Source organism: Paramormyrops kingsleyae, chromosome 4, assembly GCF_048594095.1.
Source record: "Paramormyrops kingsleyae isolate MSU_618 chromosome 4, PKINGS_0.4, whole genome shotgun sequence".
Lineage (NCBI taxonomy): Eukaryota > Metazoa > Chordata > Actinopteri > Osteoglossiformes > Mormyridae > Paramormyrops > Paramormyrops kingsleyae.
In genome coordinates, this window is record NC_132800.1 from 43,078,300 (window position 1) to 43,101,412 (window position 23,113).

General features: G+C 42.8%; 2 protein-coding genes and 1 pseudogene across 2 annotated transcripts; 2 read left to right on the forward strand and 1 right to left on the reverse strand.

The window, feature by feature from the left end:
• Positions 1 to 576: 576 nt before the first annotated feature.
• Positions 577 to 4,985, reverse strand: plcxd2 (phosphatidylinositol-specific phospholipase C, X domain containing 2). Its single transcript, XM_023800671.2, has 5 exons — positions 4,603 to 4,985; positions 2,912 to 3,378; positions 1,997 to 2,101; positions 1,255 to 1,496; positions 577 to 1,043 (listed from the first exon to the last, which is right to left on the reverse strand). Exons 2-5 carry the CDS (start codon positions 3,263 to 3,265, stop codon positions 890 to 892), a joined length of 855 nt encoding a protein of 284 aa, XP_023656439.2. The 5' UTR covers positions 3,266 to 3,378; positions 4,603 to 4,985; the 3' UTR covers positions 577 to 889.
• Positions 4,986 to 6,326: 1,341 nt separating this feature from the next.
• Positions 6,327 to 14,954, forward strand: LOC111838079 (SH2 domain-containing protein 1B2). The gene is made up of 4 exons (XM_023800672.2): positions 6,327 to 6,726; positions 10,949 to 11,012; positions 11,824 to 11,986; positions 14,375 to 14,954. The coding sequence occupies exons 1-4, from the start codon at positions 6,560 to 6,562 to the stop codon at positions 14,416 to 14,418; spliced, it is 438 nt and encodes a 145-aa protein (XP_023656440.2). The 5' UTR covers positions 6,327 to 6,559; the 3' UTR covers positions 14,419 to 14,954.
• Positions 14,955 to 22,359: 7,405 nt separating this feature from the next.
• Positions 22,360 to 22,561, forward strand: LOC111838082 (U2 spliceosomal RNA; annotated as a pseudogene).
• Positions 22,562 to 23,113: the final 552 nt, after the last annotated feature.

Sequence of the window (23,113 nt, forward strand, 5' to 3'; positions counted from 1 at the left end):
TGGTAGAAACAAAGAAACTTGGTGACTGTCCACCAAGATCAGATAAATCTGATAAATCAGATAAATCAGACTAGTAGTCGTGAGTAAATCAATATACAGGGTATACAAAAGCAAACTTAACTGAAATTTCCTTTAGGGTGTTCGTCTGTTGGGTGAGTGAGATGTAAGGCAGAGTGTATGTGGAGGGGGTTGTGTGCCAAGTCGAGGGACCCCTGTCCGTGAAGTCCACTCTGCTTGTCTGTAGGTCCCTAAATCTTTGGGCAATAAAAGTTGGAGTGCTAGCCTCCCTTGTTATCTGTGTGTGTGTGTGTTTGTGTGTGTAACCCCCCTTTGGTGCCTCTCGTACCAGGCTCGGCCTTGTCTCAGGCCACCTGGAATTTAGGCCCTGTGATATGTGCATGTGTGATCCTACACACGCATCACTAATAGTGTATATTGCCAGTATGTCAGTGTTAGTGTGCTGACAGTTGTAAAACTTTGTTTTATATTGTATCCATTTAGTTCCATTTTTTCAATAGATTTATCTGATTCTGATTAATTTCTTCTGTGTTATATTTATATTTAATATTGCTTACATTTCAGAATGGAAAAGGAATTTTATTTGATTAAGGGTTGTTTCCTTTAAGTATTTTGTCTATATTTTAACTGCGGTCATTACACGTCATTTCCTGTATGCCGGCTGGAGAGTAATAAGTGGACATAAGTCTGGAGTTTTTGAACTGCACAAGGAGTTAAAGGAAGCATTTCGTAAGGATTTTCAGCTTCAAACTTCCCTCTTAGCTCACAAGCAGGCAAAAGTGGTACGTTGTACTTTGAGTTTTATCGTTGTTTGTAAGTTATTTATACACAACTATAAGGTAGTTGCTTTCTGAGTGTGTCATGCCTGCAGTCATGTGACTGCTTGGTCAGGAAGCAGATGGTCGTTAAGCTTGATGACGGAACTGGCAAAGTCCACCAGGTCCACAAAATCTAAGGTGATGATGTTGACTCCTTGCCGCCCTGGCTTCTGGGCCTTCACCCAGGTCATGATGGTGGGCAGATTCCTGCAGGGAACGGGAGAGACTTTTTTACCCCCACGATTTAGCAGATAGTCCCCCAATTTAAGCCAGGTGACTCATTGCTTTAGGTTGACATAGGCTGTGCTCTGCTGCCATCTGCTGGCTAAAACCATGTAAACACAAGCACAAACATATGTACCCAGCATGCACTCACACAGACATGCATGGCTCTCAGAAGGTAAGCAAACATGCTCACCTCTCCACCAGGTGCTTGCGGAGCCCCCTGAGGAGTCCCCCGATGACGGTTTTCACCCTGGGGGTGAGGATGGCCTGGGACACATGGAAAGAACCACAATGGACACGCTCAGCCCGTGTGCTCTCCAGGAACTGGAGCAGTTTGTGGGGGTCTGTGGTGTTGGCCCAGGGGGCTGGGATCTTGCTGCCCGGCCAGAGGAGGGTGCATGTCTCTGCAGAAGGGTGGTGGTAGAAAACAAGCACCTGGAGGACAGGGAAGTACAAAATGGCTGTAATGGACTGGGGGCCAAAATGGACAGGATGGGTGAAGTGAAAGAATGACAGAAGATGGAAAGTTTAAAAGACGGGGGTGAGTCAGGGAGAAAGAGAGAGAGAAAGAGATGGGGGAGGGGGAGGCTGCCATCTGATTTGCAGTGATCTCAAGTCTTTACTTCAGTCTCTTAGACTACATCAGTGGCAAAATGAAACTGGTCAGACCATCATAGTCACAGCAGAGAGTGTAGGGTACTGGGCAGTGTCAGTATTATTAGTGTGGAGCTATGGTCACTGTAAGGCAGGGACATCACTAGGATTGAAAGACAAGTGGGGCTTAGCCCCCAGGGTTGTAGGAAGGAATTAGCGCGTATAGAGGGCTGAAAAATTTTCACCAATTCTAAACAGGCTTCTTTAATTTTATTATCTCATTAATCTAGAAGGCTCCACCCTGAAGAAAACGACAACAACAAAACAAATAATCTCTTTACCTGTAAAGCTCCACCAGTCTTAATCATGCACGCTCCCTCAGCATCAGCTCCCCTGCCGCTCTCCTGCTTCTCCCTCAATCTTTCAAAATACTTTCGTATATACATCTGTTATATAAACTGAACTTCACTGTCCCTGTTTTTGCTGTTCTAAAAATATATCCACTTAATGGTAAGTGTCCCTGTTTTTGCTGTTGTAAAAAAAGGGACACTTACCATTAAGGTTTTGATCACAATAACTAATTATGACAGTAGCATTATGTTAGTCTAAATTAGTTTTAAAATAGCCAAAAACTTCACTTTCCTTTCACTTATGGAAACCTAAGTAAAGTTAAGCAATTAACAGTTATTGACACCTACTCACAATCTCTGACAATGAAATTATCTGGCCGCTTCTTTCTGTTGAACGTTGCTACTCGCTAACAAGCCGCGACATGTAGCTTCTGCCTGTGTCCTAATGCCCGCTTCTACCTATAGCAGCTTAAACAGCCAGTACATAATTTTAATTAAATAATGATAGCTAGACTTACAGCGTTATTTTTAATAATAGTCTTGCTTCTATTTGTTAAGTGCGTACCTGCGTTCAGTGATATCTTATATGAAATGTATGGATATATAATTTTTAAATAGTATGATAATTACTATATTTTTAGGGGGGGCTTGGGATCATTTTGGGGGGACTGAAGCCCACCCTAAATAGGCCTAAAGATGCCCATGCTGTAAGGTAGGGGCAATTCAAGAGTGTTTTACAGCGGGGGGAGGGGGGGGGGGGTATAAGAGACACCATGAATCATACTGAGGGGCCAACTTTATCATTAGCCAATGATGAGTGACTGGGGAGGAGGTCTCTCAGCTTTCACCTAGGACCAGTGCCCCTGTGTGAAGTATGGAGCAGTCGTACCAGCCTCCTGCGCATACCTGATAGTCGTTCTCCCACAGGTAGTCCAGTGTTATCTCCTCCACCGCACTGACCTTGCAGAGCTTGCGGCCAAAAACCTCATACAGTGTGGCCAGAAGGTGGCGGTGGTGTTCTTCGCTCATGGCATAGTGATGGTTGAAGTCCAGCAAGACCACCTCCTTTGGGTGCTCGCCAAGTAAGCGCTCGATGTCACTGAGGCCGTCCTGCACCCGGTGCCCAAAGAGGGCGTGGATGAAGTAGACCTCGTAGCCTGGCTCGTCCGGTTTGGACGACACACGCAGGTTGAAGTAGCAGATGCCTGCCTCTAGCTGCTTGAGGAAGCTCAGGTTCTGAGTCATGGACCACTTCTTCATCACCTTCTTTGCCAGGGGGCGGAACGCAAAAACTAGATGTTTGACCACAGCCCTCTGGTCTGGACCCACTGGTGCGTTTTCATCCACTCAGAAAGTGAACGAGTCATGTGACCCTGAGAGGGAAGATGAGTCACGTGACCCTGAACAGAAGACGTCAGCTGTGTGTGACCTCAAGCAAAGAAATACATTGAAGCAGTGGCATGGCAAAGCTGAGCTCACGACAATGTTTCTCGAAACAAAGTGACATATGAAGCTAATTGGGTGACCCATAAAAGTTCCCTAACCACTGAGGGTGCCTGTCTGAGCAAAAATAAAATGCAGTATGGAGGCGTGTTAACTTAATCTGAGGGAATATTTTGCACATGCGTAGCAGCCACATCTCCCCGAAAAGAAAGTTCCCGAAAAGATACCAGATCCTCTCGTGTCCTTATAGTTGTGTATAAATCTCCCACCGTGTGTGCACATTACAGTTCGGCATCTGACCATCTTATGTTTCTGCTGTGCGTATTTGGGAAGGCGGTAGCCTACTCCTTATGTGCCTATGATGCTTTTGTTAAAAACTATAATAAAGAGCGTGATCTGTTCTCCCAAGCAAGCACTCGAATCCGCAGTTCGTCTGGCGCTACTATATGTGTGTGTGTGTGTGCAGGTTATGTATTACTTTGTGGGGGAAAAATGTAATAAAGATCTGTTATTTTGACGTTGTGGGACCTTTTTTCAGGCTCTCACAAAAATCTGTGAATGCAGTCAAAAACTAAAAATGCCAAATGTCTCGTATTTTGTTTGGTTATTTATGGTTAAGGTTATGGCTGGGTAGGTCGTCATACTGGGATTAGAGATTTCCCCACAAAAATGAAAGGAGAGTCCCCGCAAAGATATAGTTACAAACCTGTGTGTGTTTGCGCGTGTGTAAGTGCATAAAAACTTGAATGTCTGGCCATTAGAAACTGTAAATTGATTGTTGCACATATACACACGAGCGGAGTGTGCTGCACTTTATCCCCTAATCCGAGCAGCATTTAGAGTATTGCCATCTGGAATTTGCCCTATTTACCGCCAGACCGGAGTCTGGGTTCATCGCTGAGGCTGTTAGTACATGACGCACGAACAATATTTCAGAATCGCAATTCCGATCCACTGGTATAATCTAATCAGTGAAGCGCCCCCTCCTCAACCCTCAGAATGGAAAGATGTAAAAGGTTGGCTACTGACAATGACGTAAAACAAAGCAGATATAGATCGTGACCAGTGCACATAAGACCCGGGTCCTTTCTGACAGTCCGGGGCCGTATAGGTGTAACTTGGTCCGTTTCTGGTTAGAGTTTGTCGTTAGTTACCTGGTATCGCTAGATGCTTCAGGGGCATATGGCGCTAAGCCCAGGCGGCAGGGAGCCCATCCACGCAGCGCTGACCGGACCTCCCGCCGCCGCCGTCGCCGACTCTGTTCCTGCCCTTCATGCCATTATTGTGGCACACCGCCTTGTACAAAAGTACTAATAGCGATAACCCTCTTAGTCCTACGTTACTTTCTTTATCCCCAAGCTCTTATTTAATGGCCCTTTCCAAGTGCATCTCCGTCACGCAGTTTTTGGGACGCGGCGCACGGCGGAGTTTGACTGGCTGACGCTCGATTTCTCAGTCATACGTCGCTTTGGATAAAAGCAATTACTAATTTTAATTTTATTGATTTTAAGAAGGATGTCCTGCAAATAAAGTGTAATTGTAGTGCATAAAAAACTACGCACCTTAGAAGGAAGCCGGTCATCTTCATATAGCCTAATCATTAATTTCGATGCTAGCAAAAAAGAAAAAAACACCTATCGTCATTTCAACTGCACGAACAACAAACCCTTAAACGTAATACACCCTTGTGCAAATGAATAGAAACAAGCTGTCACACAGACATGCATGCAGTAGGGTTGGACCTGCTGGTTTGCACAGCCAACAGAGCAGATATGTCGCTGCGGATGGACAGACGGGCAGGTGGGGTTAGATCTAGAGCTGGGTGGTATAATTGTGTTTCAGCCATCCATATATGTTTCTATATATGTTTCAGGTGAATGCTCTGGGGGTCGGGTGTCTCTCCATTCCCCCACAGTCCAAAAATATGATAAGGATAATCGGAGCTGCCAAATTCCCCACAGGCGTGAACGCGGTGTGTGTACCCTGCGATTGATTGTTGTTTCATCCTGGGTTATTTCCATTTCATTTTTATCAATCCGCCAGGCCCTAAATTCAGACCCAAGGCGATAAGTATGAATTAATGTGACTGTAACGTCTGTCTCAACTGTGGTCAGTCTGTCTGCCAGGGTCGCCAAATCTCTCGACCATCTATCCTGATTCTCCCACTCCCGCAAGAAATCTTACGACAAATCTGTATCCATTAAAAACCTAAAATTAGCTACATCCAAAGCGTTGTGGAGCTTTGTTAAACCCTATAGACTATATTTACAAGGTAATAAAAGTGTTATATGCATGTAAATGCGCGTGCAGACTTGTCTTGAAAATCTCACTCCAGCCAGCTGACCAGAGTTCGCACCCCTGGTCTGCATATAGATGTGACGACTTGTTTCAATGAATTTGCAAATGGGTGTATTCGTAGCAGACCAGATGTAATAAGAGCTGAACAACTTCCCCTGCTAAACAGAGCGATGTGTCAACTTTGCCCACGGGGCTGGGAAACTGAAATGCATAAGTACCCAATTCATGTTCATGCTCTGCTGGTCAGACAAAGACAGGTTATCTATGGCGTTCAAACTGCCTCTCGCCGCCATGGCCTCTACTGCCTTCCACAGCATAAAAGCATAAACAGGGCTATCTTCTGGTCTTTGGATGAAGACAAACCCATCGTAAATGACATAGCCTAAATGATATATTAGAAACCTGAGAAGTTTATGGTCACATCACAATACGGCCAGTAAGATTAATTTTCGATTCCTGTTAATGTGAAAGTTGTGCAACGTATTGCTTATTTTTTCTGCGATCGTATGTTTCTTGCACCCAAGGTCCCTTTAAAACATTCAGCTGCGAATGCCGACACACTTCCTGTGTCAAACTATATGTGCAAGTGATATAATGTGCAACGTTCGCCACGCCTTATAACTAAAGACACTTAAGTCGTGACGGCGCACGGTGCCGGAGTACGAACGGAACGGAACCGATACGCTCTGCGTGCTTTTATGCGGCACATTTAGGCTATGCGGTGCATGTCCGCCTTAGAATAACTGGCACAGCATTCGGTGCCGCTTTGGAGTCACCGGGTCACTCTGAGTCCATTCGCGGACGTGCGTCTGGATGCCGCGCTGCTTCTGCATGATGGGTGACGGAGTGGACATCCCGGTGTACCACGAAAACCTCAGCAAGAGTGATTGTGAGGAGATACTGGGCAGGACAGGGCTGGATGGGGCTTTCTTGATCCGGGACAGTGAGACCATCCAGGGGGCCATGTGCCTCTGCGTGTAGTAAGTACTGCCGTCTGAGCTGTTGCAGCTAGGTCACTCATGTTTCATATTCCGCAAATAAGTATTAAATCGCGGGGCTGCATACTTTGTTATGATTGTTGCACAGTTTAAGATTATTTCACCGAAACGAGAAACTCTAGGTATCCTTATAATTATACAACAGTCCCCTGTGAAATAATAATAAAAAAAAAAATCGGCAAGCAGGGTGCTAATTAAGAATTCTGGGAGATTTCCTTAGCGAGGCAATGCATCATGAGCTGTGTCTGGGGCAGAGCGGAACACACCTGAGCCGCAGGTAGATTAAGGAGTAACGACACGCTTTTCACCATAAGGGCATCCAAATGTCCCTTCGTATGAGTGAAGAAAGAAGTCTCTTTCTACAGCACATTCCCGTATGCTGCAACAGAAAGGCATTATTATTATTATTATTATTATTATTATTTTATGCATTTCCAAAAGGAGGTTTAACGCACATCACGCAGCAATTTCCAGTTCGGCGTTGTGCTGTTATTCGTTTACTCCTTCACTTGAGCCGGTCTGTGCGTGGGAAATGGGGTGTATTATTGGGCATTTTTCCACCGCACCAGGTACCTTACTTCTGGTACTATAAGGGGCTGGTTATTCACTGGCGTAAAAACCGGGACCGGCACTGAATGATATCAAAGCCTAGCTAAGCTCAAAATAAATAAATCACAGGGCCCTGATGGCATCTTACCTATAGTGTTAAAAGAGATGAGGGATATTATTTGCTGACCCTTAACTTTACTGTTTAAAAAATCCTTATCTGAAGGTGTGGTACCTTCTAATTGGAAGCATGCCAACATAACGCCCATTTTCAAAAAAGGGGATAGAAGTAATTTGTCAAACTATAGGCCAATCAGTCTAACTTGTATAACTGGTAAAGTTATGGAGGCTATAATCAAAGAGAAAATGGTAGATTACCTGGACTCAAATAACATTTTGAGGGATAGCCAGCATGGATTTAGGAGAGGTAGATCCTGTTTAACAAATCTGTTGGAGTTTTTTGAGGAAGCTACTCAGGAAGTTGATGATAAGAAGGCCTATGATGTCATCTACTTAGATTTCCAAAAGGCTTTTGATGTTGTCCCCCACAAGAGGCTCTTACTTAAACTCAAAGCGACAGGTATTTTAGGAATTGTAGCGACCTGGATTGATAACTGGTTAACAGATAGGAAGCAGCGAGTAGTTATAAGAGGCTCAATGTCACAGTGGGCCTGCGTTCATAGTGGGGTACCGCAGGGTTCAATTTTAGGACCACTATTGTTCCTAATTTACATAAATGATATAGACACCAATATACAGTATACAGTAAACTGGTGAAATTTGCAGATGACACCAAGGTGAGTGGTGTAGCAGATACTGAACTATGGCTCAGCAGCTACAGTGGGATCTTGATTTAATTAGTACTAGGTTTTGGGTCACAGGCTCCAACGGTCTGGAAGCTATTGAAAGAAAAGGCCTAATTTTAGAGGGAAAAAAATCATATCAAGTACACAAAGGGTTAAACTTGAATAAAAGTTGCTGTGTCCTATAGGCCTAAGGTAGTACTACAATTGGTACTAGGTTTTGGGTCACAGGCTTCTACAGCCTAGGAGCTATTGAAAGAAATCTATCTACCCACTTTTTCCTTTTAAAAGGATACTTTAAAATACAATAAAGTGTTAAAAACCAGTAAAGTTCACTGTGTCCTGTGTATGTCAGGTAGTTGTAGAATATGCACTCATTTTGGAGTTACTGGGTTATTGGAGTTATTGCAAGCAATCAGTATTTTATTTTTCTGACAGTAATTCGTTGACGGTCCCTAAATCATGCCAGCGCTTCCGAGGCTGTGGAATTGATCTGGCCGTCTTTCGACCGCCTTATGCCGGCGTCTGGAGAGTGTGGATCTGAATATCCGTCGAATATCCAACCTAAAACTGATTTCACCTCGGTCAGGGACCGCTACAACATTATTACTCTGTCATAGGAAAAAATATCACGATTTGTAATTTTAATTTTTATTCCTTTTCAAGATTATCTAGCATATGTTTAAAAATCAGTTTAAAGTTTACCTCCTACGCTTTTGTAAGAGCGCTACATGCGTTCTCTGAGACAATCATAATCATTTTCATCCCTGCTGTTTAAATCACCCCTTTTATGAGGGTTTATGAGAAATTAATGAGAAATTAATCAATATTTATTACAACAAAATACCATCGCAATACTTAGAAACTTTCAAATTCCGTGCTGTCCTATTATATTACACAAAATACTTTTTTTCTTTTTATGGTATCCTGATCTTTGGTTTTTCTGTCCAGGGGGGTGTTCCACGAAGCAGAATTTCTCGGTTAACTGGGTTTAACTCTGCTAGAAGTCGAAATTAGCTAGAAATCAGGATTGTCCAATAGAAATGCTCCTTACCTAAAAAAAAAATTCTGTTTTTTTTTTTCTTTTACCATTTTTCTGGTATCCCCGGGGGATTTTGGGAGGTTAAGGGCCTTGCTCATGGGCTCAGTGGACATGTGATTGTCCTGTTGAGGCTCAAACTAACAACATTCTGATCACAGGCACAGAGACTAACCTGCTGATCCATGCACCCCCCAATCAAAATAATAAAAAGAGAAATATGGAACATTTTATTTTATAAATAGGACCATAATTGAGACACGGTGCAGTGTAAATATATGTGGCCCCTGATGGCCCAAGTCGAATTGCACCACTGTGTGGCCAATGGATATGTGGTTCGCCAATATATGGGCCCATTTTCTTTTTTCTTTTTTATTTCATTCCAGTCCAGTCCTGTTTGCACAGATTTGAAACTGATGTTTATCTTTCTTAAAGAATTTTGTCCTTGTTTGAACGTGCTGATATCTAATTTACGCTATGCTAATTAATTACAATTAAGTGTAATTAATTTAGAATACTATAACATTAAAACCAGTGTGAAATGCCAGAAGCTTGATATCCCATGTGAGTGAGACAGCTTCAGTCCTGAATGTTGCCTGTACTGGGTCTCAAACTACTATCAAAATAAAAACCCCAATTTTAGATTTATAACTAAAATATAAATGGTTCTTGTTATTCAAGCGATGTTTTAGGTGAATAAAGTGTAGACTGTTTGCGGCTGAAGCCGATTCACTGATCAAACTGTTCAGGTTTGCAGGCCCCCTGACGTGTGTCACTCTGCTTCCTGTCCTGGCTCCTTGTGGGTAACACTGCTCCGTGTGTGATCTCCACAAGAGCTCCTTACTCTTTGTCGTTTTGCATAAGAATTGCATTTTGCTGATGAGGGCTAAAGAGGGTGCAGGCCAAATGAAAGCAGCAGTGAAGCAGGCAACTGAGTTTACGTGACATTTTCAATCGACTGTCTCTAAGGATATGGCCACTAACTTTGTGCATGTGTGCATCTCACACACAATCTCATAGCTCGCACACAGAACACACATACAGAAAATGCACATGGCTCACACACAGGACACGTATACAGAAAACGCACATGGCTCACACATAGGACACACATACAGAAAACACACATGGTTTGCACACAGGATACATATAAAGAAAATGCACACAGCTCACACACAGGACATACATACAGAAAATGCACACGGTTCACACACAGTACATACATACAGAAAACTCAGTCGGCTCACACACAGGATACATGTATAGAAAATGCACACGGTTCGCACACAGGACACACATACAGAAAACACACATGACACACACAGGACACCCATACAGAAAATGCACATGACTTGCACACAGGACACACATATAGAAAATGCATACAGTTTGCACACAGGACACACATACAGAATACAGAAAATGCACATGGTTTGCACACAGGACACACATACACAATACAGAAAATGCACACGGCTTGCACATAGGACGCACAAGCAGAAAATACACGTGACTCACACACAGGACACACATACAGAAAACACACACACAGCCATGGAAAATGCAGCTGTTTAAAATCTTGTTGGTTCAATCTTCTTTGAGCTTGTTTTAAATTAATTTCTTTAACTTTAGTTATTTCATTCATTTGCCTCAGTTTGTCTCACTTGCTCTTTGTTAATTGTGTTTCATTTCTGTCCCTGTTGCTTAAACTTGCGTTTTTCACAATGTGTCTGTGTTTCTAATGGAAAGTCCATTTTGCAAATGACTGTCTCTAAGGATCTGGCCACTAACTGTGTGCATGTGTGTATCTCTGCAGCAAGAAGAAGGTTGTGTACACCTACCGGATACATCAGACTCACGACGGACTTTACACCCTGCAAGTAAGTTCAGGAGTGTGGTGGTCTTGGTTGTGGCCTTCTCTGGGTGAGAACATCTGCGAGAGGTAGAGGAGCTGAAAATCACATGTACGGTCCCACAGTGGCACGTCACACCAGGTTACAAAGCAATAAGTTGAAGCCAGGTCTGATAAGCACAGGTGACACGGTGACACGGTCGCACAGCATGTGCCCTTCCCGTAGGATGATACATACCCCTATAATCCTGAAACACAGTTTAGGTGGGACTAGGAATAGTGATGCATTTAATGTGAGTCAAGTACATGTCACACACACAGGACAAACATAAACGCACATGGCTCATACAGGATACACATACAGAAAACGCACACGGCTCACACACAGGACACACATACAGAAAACGCACACGGTTCACACACAGGACACACTTACAGAAAACTCACATGGCTCACACACAGGACACACATACAGAAAACGCACACGGCTCACAGACAGGACACACATACAGAAAACGCACATGGCTCGCACACAGGACACACATACAGAAAACTCACATGGCTTGCACACAGCCATGGAACATGCGGCTGTTTAAAATCTTGTCGGTTCAAATTAAGGAATTTTCGTTGAGCTTGTTTTAAATTCATTTCTTTAATTTCACTTCTTTCTTTCATTTGTCTCACTTGCTCTTCATTAGTTGTCTCTTGTTTCTGGCCCTATCTCTTAAATTTGCTTTATTCGTGATGTGCCTGCGTTTCTAACGGAAGGTTCTTTGGCTGAACACTGCAGTCAACTAGCTCTTCCCAGAAAAACAAACTGAACGATGTGCCATCCCTAGACTTCCCCTGGCGTGAAGGAGAGGTTCTTCAAGACATTGGAGGACCTAATAAAGTCCTACAGGAAGAAGAACCAGGGCCTGGCCGCGAGATTACGGCACCCCGTCATGCCAGAGTCACTCCCTGCTGGCCCCAGCTGCGAAGATGACAGTCAGGACTATGAAAGCAAGTATTTCTCTATACCTCCATTCTGATCTCCATCATTCCTCTACCTTTTTATTTGTCTATTACATTATTATTCCATTTTTCCATACTTTAATTTTTGCGTCTAAGGGCGCTTTCCCACTGCACCAGGTACTATACATTTGGTACTTCAAAGTGTTGGTTTTCCACTGGCGTAAAAACTGGTACCAGTTCTGAATGACATAACAATGCGAGCCGGGGTATTTTGTACAGAATTCGAAAACTGACTGTAGTATATTATAGGGCTGGACGATGTGTGATATTAATACCAACATTGCATGTTATGTACATCCAATTTTTACATCGCTAGTCAGCTAGATTAAGATCAGGCGTTTTCATAGCTTCATACTGTGCAGACATTATACAGCAGGGGGTTTAAAGTTTCCCTAAAACATTTTTACTCTGTCATAGGAAAAAAACTTAGAAAGCTTTGCAATCTTAATCATTGTTCCTGTTCAAGATTATCTAATGCATGTTTTTAAAAAATTAGTTTAAAGTTTTCCTCTGCTGCTTTTGCATGAGTGCTGCATGCAAGACAGTAATAATCAGTTTCATCCTTACCGTTTAAATCATTCCTAGGTGGTTTTATGAGAAATTTATGACGAACTCCTTTTTTGCTTTATAAATACCCCAGTATTTATTACAACAAAATCTCATTGCAATATTTGGAAAATTTCCAATACTGTGCTGCCATAGTATATTATACAAAATACAGTGGTACCTCAGAACTCGAATTTAATCCATTCAGAACTCCGGATCGAATCCTAAAAAGTTCGAATTCTGATTGAATTTTCCACATAAGAAATGATGGAAAACCAATTAATTGGTTCCTGGCCCCAAAAAATTACACCTAAATATGTTTTTTTAGCATTTAAGCACAAAATGAACTGGATAAAACAAGAAGAGCATATACTGTACTAAACACATCTAAGCACATTTATCAAAACAGTAATTTGTAAAGTAAGAAAATAAATGTACCCAAGCAATGTGTAAAGTTAAAAAAAACAATGTGTCCTGCCCCGATCGTCTGCTTCTTCCGTGTGCCACGCCCCCTTGCTAACCCCGTGTGGAATTCCCATGTGATCAGCTGTTTCAGGTTGTTTTCATTAGCCCTCTGTATTTGGTCCGTGTTTCAGTTTGTTTCCCCAGTCCGGCCATTGTATTGTCCGTCTGTGTTTTGCCTGCCTTACCTGTAATTATACCCCGTATTCCCAGATACCCTAACGTCTGCGCCTTTGTCCCTTCTCAGCACGAAAATATTATTATAATGAAATGTATTAATGGTTTGTTATTAATATTAAAAGAAGAAAGAAGAAATCTTTATTTTAAAATGTATTTTATTATATAATAATAATTACTGTTACTGTCTGTCATTGTCTAAATGTATTTTTACTGTCTAAATATATGTATTCAGCTAGTGTAAACATGCACGATGCTTTCACAGCGAATGCGAGGCTGAGACTGAAGCTTTACCCTTTGTTTCCACTGAGAGACGTGCCGCGTGACTCATTTCCCCTTTCGTAGAAGTTATCTTAGGTTGGCGTTTACGGTTTGACTTTTGAGATTCAGATCGAGCTCTAGGTAATTTTTTTTCCAAACTGGTTGGTTCGACTTTTAAGAAATTTGAGTTCTAATGAGTTCGAGAACTGAGGTACCACTGTACTTGATTTCCTGTCATGCAGTCCTACTCTGGTTGGACCTGTTCTTCTGATCAGATAGTAGGTGAAGCTTGGGTCTCCTCATTTGTCCACACATCCATTCTTTTTATGATTTTTTTTACTTTATTTATCGTTCTTTTCTGAGTTCGTAATTTGTTTCAAGATGGCAGTTGTATTGCGTTTCAGAGGTAAGCTATTTGCAAAATCAGTTCACAAAGAAAGCATTTACAAGTTCCCCCCTAACGTCCTGATGTACCAAAAAAGTATCCCAGCTGGTTTGGTACTTTAGGTACTGGAACTTTTGGTACTGGTACTCGACTGGTAGTCAGTGGAAAAGTACCGAAAGTACTGTATTTTTAGTATGGTGACTGGTGCAGTGGAAAAACACCCTAAATTTTCTTTATCATCCTGTTTTATCTTCATACTGCACCTTTCCATTTTCCTAGATTATCTTGGCAGATAAACAGGCCAGAGACTGCATTCCCCCACATGGTCTCACATATGACAGCCGTCTGATTCTGACTTTCACTTTCCCTGTGCAGCTAATTTCCTGATTGTGCCGCACACGTTTTCACACGTCCCACACTGAAGCGCACACCGCTAACGTGCAAGCTGACGCAGCTCAGGTCACTCTCATGAACCTGCCCAGAGGAGCTTCCTGCAGCACCCAGGCTGATGTAAAAAACCTAACATGTTTCCCCTTTACTCACAGATGTGGTGGACAGCTCGGAGTACGTCATCGTCCTGCCATCCTGAGCAAATCCCCTGTGCTGGTGGATCTGGTATCTGGTAACTTCTACCCGAGTGACTCTGGACTTTAAGCTTCATTTTGTACCAGACTGGACTGAGACTGAAAGCACGGACTGAGCTGAGGATATATGCATATCCCTGGAGGACAGTTTTAAAAGCTTGACCTGTGCCATTTTTATGTTTAGTTGAAGAACTTTTATAGATGTCAATGTACATTAGCATAATCTCTACTATAATGCCAACACCTGCTATCTTACAGTTTATTGTATTAATGATTTCTTCAGTGTTGCTTATGACCCACACACTGTAAAATATCACCTCTCAATGAAGACGTGTGCCTCTCATAATGTTATTTACTGGAATATGTCATGTTTTATACCAATTGTAGGATTTCTGCTAAACTTATTCATAGGCTATTTAGGGTGTTTTCTACTATAACATAGTTGTAATGTGTAGTGCATTCAGCAAGAATTTAAAGGGTTGCTGTTTGTTTTGAGATTAAATTGACCAAGAATTCAATAAAAACAACACTTGAATTGATATTGGTAATGTCTACATTGACAGGACACACATTGGGGCATGCACAGGCACAAACACCACACATACACAGGGATCACACAGGCACAAACACCACACATATACAGGCATCGCACAGGCGCAAACACCACACAGACACAGGTACAGACACAGGCACAGATACAGGCACAAACACCATACAAGTGCAGGCACAGATACCACACAGAAACAGATACAGGCACAAACACCACACAAGCGCAGGCACAGATACCACTCAGGTATAGACACAGGCACAGACACCACACATGCACAGGCACAGATACTACACAAGCGCAGGCACAGATACCACTCAGGTATAGACACAGGCACAAACACCACACAGGCACAGACACAAGCACACACTCCACAACCAACACAGGCACAAACACCACAGAAGCACAGGCACAGATACCACACAGGCACAGACATTGATGGCAAGAGAAACAGCTGAATTTTATCACAGCTGAATTTTAAGGACTGGTCATGTTTAGTGCTCCAGACTCTGAACCTGAGTATAACAGTAGGAGCAGTAGTGCTTTCAGTTCAAGGCTCTGTATGTGATGGTCATAATGTAATCAGTGTAACAACAGGGGGAGTAGTGGTCAGCGCATTGGACTGAACTTCAGGCTGTAACGTAATGACAGTATATTTATATTTATAATTTATATTTATATATGTTGCTCTGTCCCGATGGTAGTACAGCTAGTAAACAATGTAAAAATGTCCTAGTGTTATGACTTTGTAACCTCCAACGCTGTCAGACATCCTTTCCACTCTGCTCGCACACATCATACACTCACTTTGCCCTTTTGGTGAGATGGTTCTTCCATTTTAAATAATGGTGCTGCTGATGTCACTCTTCCCATGACTCATTGAGGCACCCCTCATGGGTGAGCCATGAGGAGCAGCTCAGGGCCCCTGTCTTTCCACATTGCTGTTTAGCTGGCGTCTCCTGAGGAGAGTGACTGTCTAACGTGGCGACATGAATCCTAGGTACTGAAACGGAGGAGGAAGAGCTCTGAGCTGCTGAGCGGAGATACAGGCGCGTCTGAGCATGCGTCTGACCAGTGGAAAGAGAGGGTTTCTACTCGTGGTGGTGGTTGGGGGTGGGGGGGTGCTGGGGGCTGGGGGCTGGGAGAGTGGAGACAAGCAGCAAACCACACACCAAGCGGAACAAGAAGCGTCTCTAATCGGCTGGGCTTCCTGACCCCCGCTAACAAAGACTACATTTAGGCTAAAAGCAAGAAAAAGATATTAATGAAGTGTCCACCCCTGCACCTGCCTGAGCAATCCTGGGGAATCCCTGCAGGCTCCCCACTGGCCATGGCTGTGAACCGCTAGGTTGCTGGCTCACATTGCAGTGAACATTTTTGTATTTGGCGTCCTGTTCCTGTTGTCACACAGGTGGCAAACACCAGCAGCCTGTGGCTAATAATGAGCTGCCTCAGCCACCAAGCCCTTTCATTTCTGTGGTTACAGCCCCCTGCACATTGGCTGATCTGAAAGTTGGCTTAGGAAAAGCATGTCGCTGCAAAGCTGCAAAAGGCTAAAAGAGATAAAGGACCCAGCTGGTTCAGCGTGGTGTGAGGGCCCACATTACTCCTAGGTCAGTAAGTTACAATGGGGGATTAGGGGAGCAACATTAAAAATTGCCAAATGGGGGCGGAAATGGTAAAAGTTGGGTGTGTGTGTGTATACGTCAGTGGTACGTCAGTTCTCAAACTCATTAGAACTCGAATTTCTTAAAAGCCGAACCAACCAATTCGAAAAAAAATGACCTAGAATTCGATCTGAATTTCAGAAGTCAAACCGTGAACGCCGACCTAAGATAACTTGTACGTGCGGGGAAATGAGTCACGCGGCACGTCTCTCAGCGGAAACAAAGGGTAATGCTTCAGTCTCAGCTTCACATTCGCTGTGATAGCATTGTGCATGTTTACACTAGCTGAATACATATAGACAGTAAAAATGCATTTAGACAATGATAGTGTCACGCCCACGGGGGCGGGGCTTGACAGGTGCACCGCATCACCGGCCGATTGAACTTGGTTCAAAAGGAGAATGCTGAGCTACGCTCCTTGCGAAGTATTGAGCCAATGTTATTGTGCCTTACCGAGCGTTTTTCTTGTCTCTTGTCTGCCCACGTCTCCCAGCCTTACCTGTCATCCCGCTGTCTGATCCTTAACTCCTTCCCTTCCCTCCTTAGACCCGCTCCCGTCCTTGACTCGTTAGCCCATATGTAACATAGCAGGGCACAGCTAATTCAGCGCCCGGGGAGCAGTGCTTGGGGGCAGTACCTTGCTCAGGGTACCTCAGTGCTACTTTGTTGGTTAGGGATTTGAACCAACAATCTTTTGATTACAAGTATGCTTCCCTATGCATAAGGCCACCACTGCCACAAAGGGGGGGGCATAAGGGGGCATATCAGATATCAAACTGAGAAGAACAGGAGCTACACGATCGTGCCTCGTCCCCAGCCTCTTGTCTCCTGTCGCAGTCTCTATTCGTCGGACGGACCCCCCTAGCAACGAACCCGGATTACCCACTACGACCGCGATTCCAGCGCGCCGCTTTGGTACCTCAGCCCCGGCTCTCCAAGTGGGAGATCCCACTCGGGTCACCTGCTCCCGCCCTTGCCATCCGGGCAGAGAAGCCGGTTCCCCTTCCTGGGACGGGACTGATCCCCGTCGCTTCCGCTTATCCTCTCATCTCATTAAAACCGTTTGATCCCTGCATCTCTGGATCCCCGTCGTTCTTGCTGACACGTGACAGATAGACAGTAACAGTAATTATTATTATATAATAAAATACATTTATATTTAATAAAGATTTCTTATTAATTATTTTAATATTAATAATAAACCATTAATACATTTATTTATAATAATATTGTCATGCCCAGCGGAGACGGAACGGAGACAAAGGCGCAGACGTCAGGGTATCGGGGAATACGGGGTTTAATTACAGGTAAGGCAGGCAAAACGCAGACAGACAATACAATGATGGACTGGGAAAACAAACTGAAACGTGGATGAAATACAGAGGACTAATGACAACAACCAGAAACAGCTGATCACACGGGGATTCCACACGTGGTTAATGAGGGGGCGTGGCACACGGAAGGAGCGGACAATCGGGGCACGAGACATTTTTTTTTTTTGGATACATTTATTTTCTTACTTTAAAAATCACTGTTTTGATAAATATGCTTAGATGTGTTTAGTACAGTATATGCTTTTCTTGTTTTGTCCGGTTCATTTTGCATTTAAATGCTAAAAAAAACATATTTCGGTGTAATTTTTTGGGGCCGGGAACCAATTAATTGGTTTTCCATTATTTCTTAGGGCGAAATTCAATCAGAACTCGAACTTCTTAGGATTCGGTCTGGAGTTCTGAATGGATTAATGCTGTGCCAGGCACAGGGTGTAGATCACTGATCCTCTGAGCTACACAGCAGCCCTTAGCTACAGTAGCCCTGAAGGTCAAAACACGACGACATTTCAAAAAACACAGTGACATTTCAGAACACACAATGACATTACAGAATACACAACAACATTTTAGAAAACGGAAAGGGTAGGACCACACTTCTTGTTTGTGATTGGACAGTACCCTTGGAGTGACATGGGTACTGTCCAACCACAAACAAGAAGTGTGGCCCTACCCTTTTTCTGATTGCGATTGGACAGTGAGGACACAGTATGGGAATATTTTGATTGAAGGCATTCATACAAGGTTATTATTGATTTGCTTGCTACGTACCGTAACATTAACATTTCCTTAAGCACCCTGAAAACACGCCTTAGAGAATTAGGACTGAATAGACGGAGCGGCTACTCCTCAGAAACTGACATCAGAAGGGCTATCTTATCGGACCTGCGTGGACCTGGGCAGATGTTTGGATACAGAACTATGTGGCTTGCCTTTCAGCTATAACAGTTTTTTTTCGAATTGCTTAGGCACAATTTTGAAAACAGAGCCCCTTTTTTCAAAACACTTCACACAGTTAACCCAACCACGCACTAATTATACACTAATTTATAAAAAGGATATTTTGTCCCCATAACAAAAACACATTGCTTGTATAATCCACCTTTTTTTTAACCTGTTACACACTGATGTGCTAAATTTAAAACACTTTTAGCCCTTTTACTTTCCTCATGATTACTGTAAGTGAGGTATACAGAGAAAGTACAAAATAAATTCACCATGTCACTGCAAGGGTACTGTCCAATCACGAACAAGAAGTGTGGTCCTTCCCTTTCCGTTTTCTGTAATGTCATTGTGTTTTTTGAAATGTCGTTGTGTTTTCTGAAATGTCGTGTTTTTTGAAGTGTCGTTGTGTTTTGACCTTCAGGGCTACCGTACTTAGTTCTGCCCCTGACTCCTAGTACTGATTAAATATTCACATGGTGGAACAATAATCAGCTGCTTATTTATGGCATATATTATCTCCACAGTATGTCTTGGATAAAACTAAACTTGGCTGGACTTCTTTTTGTTAACTGACACTTTCACACGCTCTGCAGCGTCTGTATATCTCTATACGCTTATCATGGCTATAACCTATTCGCTCACACCTGCTGATGCCGGTCCCATACCTTGGTGTCTATGATCATTATGACGTGAATGGAGCATGTTACTCTCTTATTACTGGGGAAACATAATCTGACTGACCTCATGACCTCTGTCAGGGGAATAAACACTTCGATACGATCCCAGTGGAAAATCAGTTTTCTAATATAAGAGGTTTCCAAATTTATGATGACTGCAGACTGGTTTATGTTTACGTGTAAAAAGTTCATGGATTGGTGAACCTTGTGGGCTGGAGCGGGAGGGTTATAGGCAACAGATCGATTGGCGGGATGGATTTAATGAGTTTAACCACTGAGAGGGAGTTGGGAACCCCTACAGTGTTAGTGTCGTACAGCGCTTTGTGACCTCTTGTCTGTCAAAGGCACCTTCTCTGATGGTTAACATAGTCCTTGTGCTACTAGGCTTTTGGGAAATGTCTCTGTTTTGTAGCTCATTTTTTTCTCAAGTTACGGTAGCAATGGTCAAGACCATTAGGTATTTTAAGACCAATTCATACTTCCCTTTTCTGGGTGTGATTTTCGGTTCGGCACAAGCTGAGGTGAAGTACATTTTGTCATTGGGGGTTTGCTCCAGACAGCTGCAAGATAATTGATTAGTATTTCCAGTAGGTGGCAGCGGCGACTTTCACAGCTCAGTGGTCAACGGCAAAAGAGTAGAGAAAGAATAGCTGCTATTGTTGTAGTCAATGGGTGTTTCTTAATAAGCAAACTTGGCTGTATTTGTGTTCTCGTGTACCCATTTTACATCATTTTCCATTGCCGAAGGCCAGTTCCAGTATTAAGAACAGAAGACAACGGTAAAAGTCACTGGATGTTGGTCTTGCTCCACCACAAATATCAAGGATTCATTGATTGCATCCTTGCCAAATGAGACCAATCCCATGACTCATTATGCCCAAAGTTTGTTCTTGGAATGCAAGTTAGCTAGGCTGGTCTTATCACCCATATCTAATTTTTCATACTGTCCAGACATTATACCGAGGTATACAGTACTTCAAAAAGCAACACTATTCCAGAATTTTGGTGACCGTTTGTATGACTGATCTTGTTTTCCTGAGAAGATCAGTTATTGACCCAATGAGATGCTACTTTTTTGTATCCTGTTACTAGTGTGAAATTATGTTTCCATGCTAATATTTGTGATTATTTTTCAGTGAAGTTAAAAAAAGATTTTAATTTAGATTTTCAAAATGATTTGATAACCGATTAATCAAAACAAATAGTAATAGAAATTCAAGATTTCTGGTGCATTGACTTGTTTCCTCAATAACTGAAATCAAATCGAATCACCTTGAGGTTACAATATATACTCCTAGTGAATTAGCTAATGCACATGTTTGTCCTGATCCACTGTAATAAGGGGCAGGCACTCAACACACTTGTCCCAGATAAATCTAACAGCAACACAACAAAGTGTTGTCTTGTTGATCTCAAGCAGGTCTTGTATGCTGGTTATCAAAGAGAATGACATAATATGGAAGGTCTGGTGCGCCATCACAGCACAAAAAATTGCCCGCCCAGATTCCGTAAACTGACGGTGGCCTCTTTATCTGTACACCTCACTGAGAATTAGCAGACCTATGTATCTGTGAGTCTGTGTCCCCCTCCATCTATCGTCATGCAGATGTCTTCCCACCAAGTTGGTCATACCCAGTGGTGTCCTTCTAATCATTTGTGGGAAAAAAACAGTTCAGAATTGGACATCAAATCATTATCCTGAATATCTTGTAGGTCCTGGGGGCATCTTGTTAATTATTTGTGGCTGACATTCTGCTTTGTCTCTCGTTGAGGGAGATGGCGACCACAATCATTTTTTATTCTTTGACCTAAAGGTGACTTCATTGAGGCTTCCTCATTTTCCTCAACCGGCTGATTCATCCTCCTCAGTTACTTCATGGTCTTCCCAGTCCATATCCTCTCCTTACTCATTGTGATCCAGGCCTCTTTCTTTCTCATCAGAGTCATGGTTAAATATATCATTAAGGTCATTAAGAGCCTCACGAATAGTAAACTGTTTGGTCATTGTGCTTCTCCAGAATATCAGGAATCCCAAGAAATGATGCAATATATCTTCAATCCTCAAAAAAACCCCATCAATTTGCAAGAAAAGAGCTTCATAGCAACCAGTCAAGGTGTGTATGTTTTTGTGAGTGTGTGCGTGGACAAATGATACAATGTTTTGTCTGAAAGCTGCGTTTTTGAGGTCTCAGTGAAGGGTGTATGAGTGTGTGTGTATGTGTTTGTGTGTGTGTGCGTGGATGTGTCTGTTTTTTTCAGTTTATATCAATAATGTTCTTTGGACGGTCATTTGGTGCGTTACTTAAAAGGGCTTTTAAAAAGAAACGGACCACAGTCGTTTGTCTGAAACTATAAAACTATACAAAAATATAATATATTACTGTATTTACTGTTCATAGACACAGCGAGGAGCAGCTGATGATGTCTGGGGGGATTATATTAGTTTATTGTATTAGTTTAAATGGGAATAAATCACAGTTCTCCCCAAACGAGCTTGATGGGCCGAATGGCCTCCTCTCGTTTTTAAATTTCTTATGTTCTTATGGTTTGGCAGGTACAGTGTGGAGTGCCCCTGTCATTTCGGGTTGCTTGTTTTGTTGAACTTGAAGAGGTGGAAAAAGTGCAGGAAACCGCCGGGGCAGTTTGCTAACCACTTAAGCTGTTTGCCAAGTTAAGCTGATCAATATGAAACACAATTTCTCTGAACAAGCACCGCTTTGAGTTTTAGAAGCATTTGGAATGACTTAGCAGCATCACAGATAAATAAAACACTGGAGACGTCGCTTCTTGCCCTTTTGGCTAAGATCGTGTAGCTCCTGTTCTTCTCAGTTTGATATCTGATATGCCCCCTTATGCCCCCCCCCTTTGTGGCAGTGGTGGCCTTATGCATAGGGAAGCATACTTGTAATCAAAAGATTGTTGGTTCAAATCCCTAACCAACAAAGTAGCACTGAGGTACCCTGAGCAAGGTACTGCCCCCAAGCACTGCTCCCCGGGCGCTGAATTAGCTGTGCCCTGCTATGTTACATATGGGCTAAATGCAGAGGACACATTCTGTTGTGGTGTGCCAACAATGACAACTAATCACTTTCACTATTTCACATATATTAAATAAGCTGAATGAAATATATTTACGCTTATTTAGACACTTTTGTCTAGAGCAACGGAAGATCAGGCAGCAGGGTTAGCCTGCGTTCCAAGAACAGTTGGGTGCTATGATTACTCTGCTGGTCATGGGATTTGAACTCACAACTTCAAGTACATCTCTGACCCAGTGAGCTACGCAATATATAAATATGTATGTACAGTATACATAAAGTGTGTGTGTGTGTGTGTGTGAGCGTGTGTGTACATGTTAAATATATTACATTGATTTCAGGCAGAGTATTATTAAGTGTCCATGAAATGGTAGTAATGATAACTACAGCTACAACTATAACAACAACAGCAGCTATGACAACGGCGGGGCAATCCTGAACATAGGGGTTGGGGGGTAGTGGGTTGAGAAATATGTTCAAACATCTACAGACTGT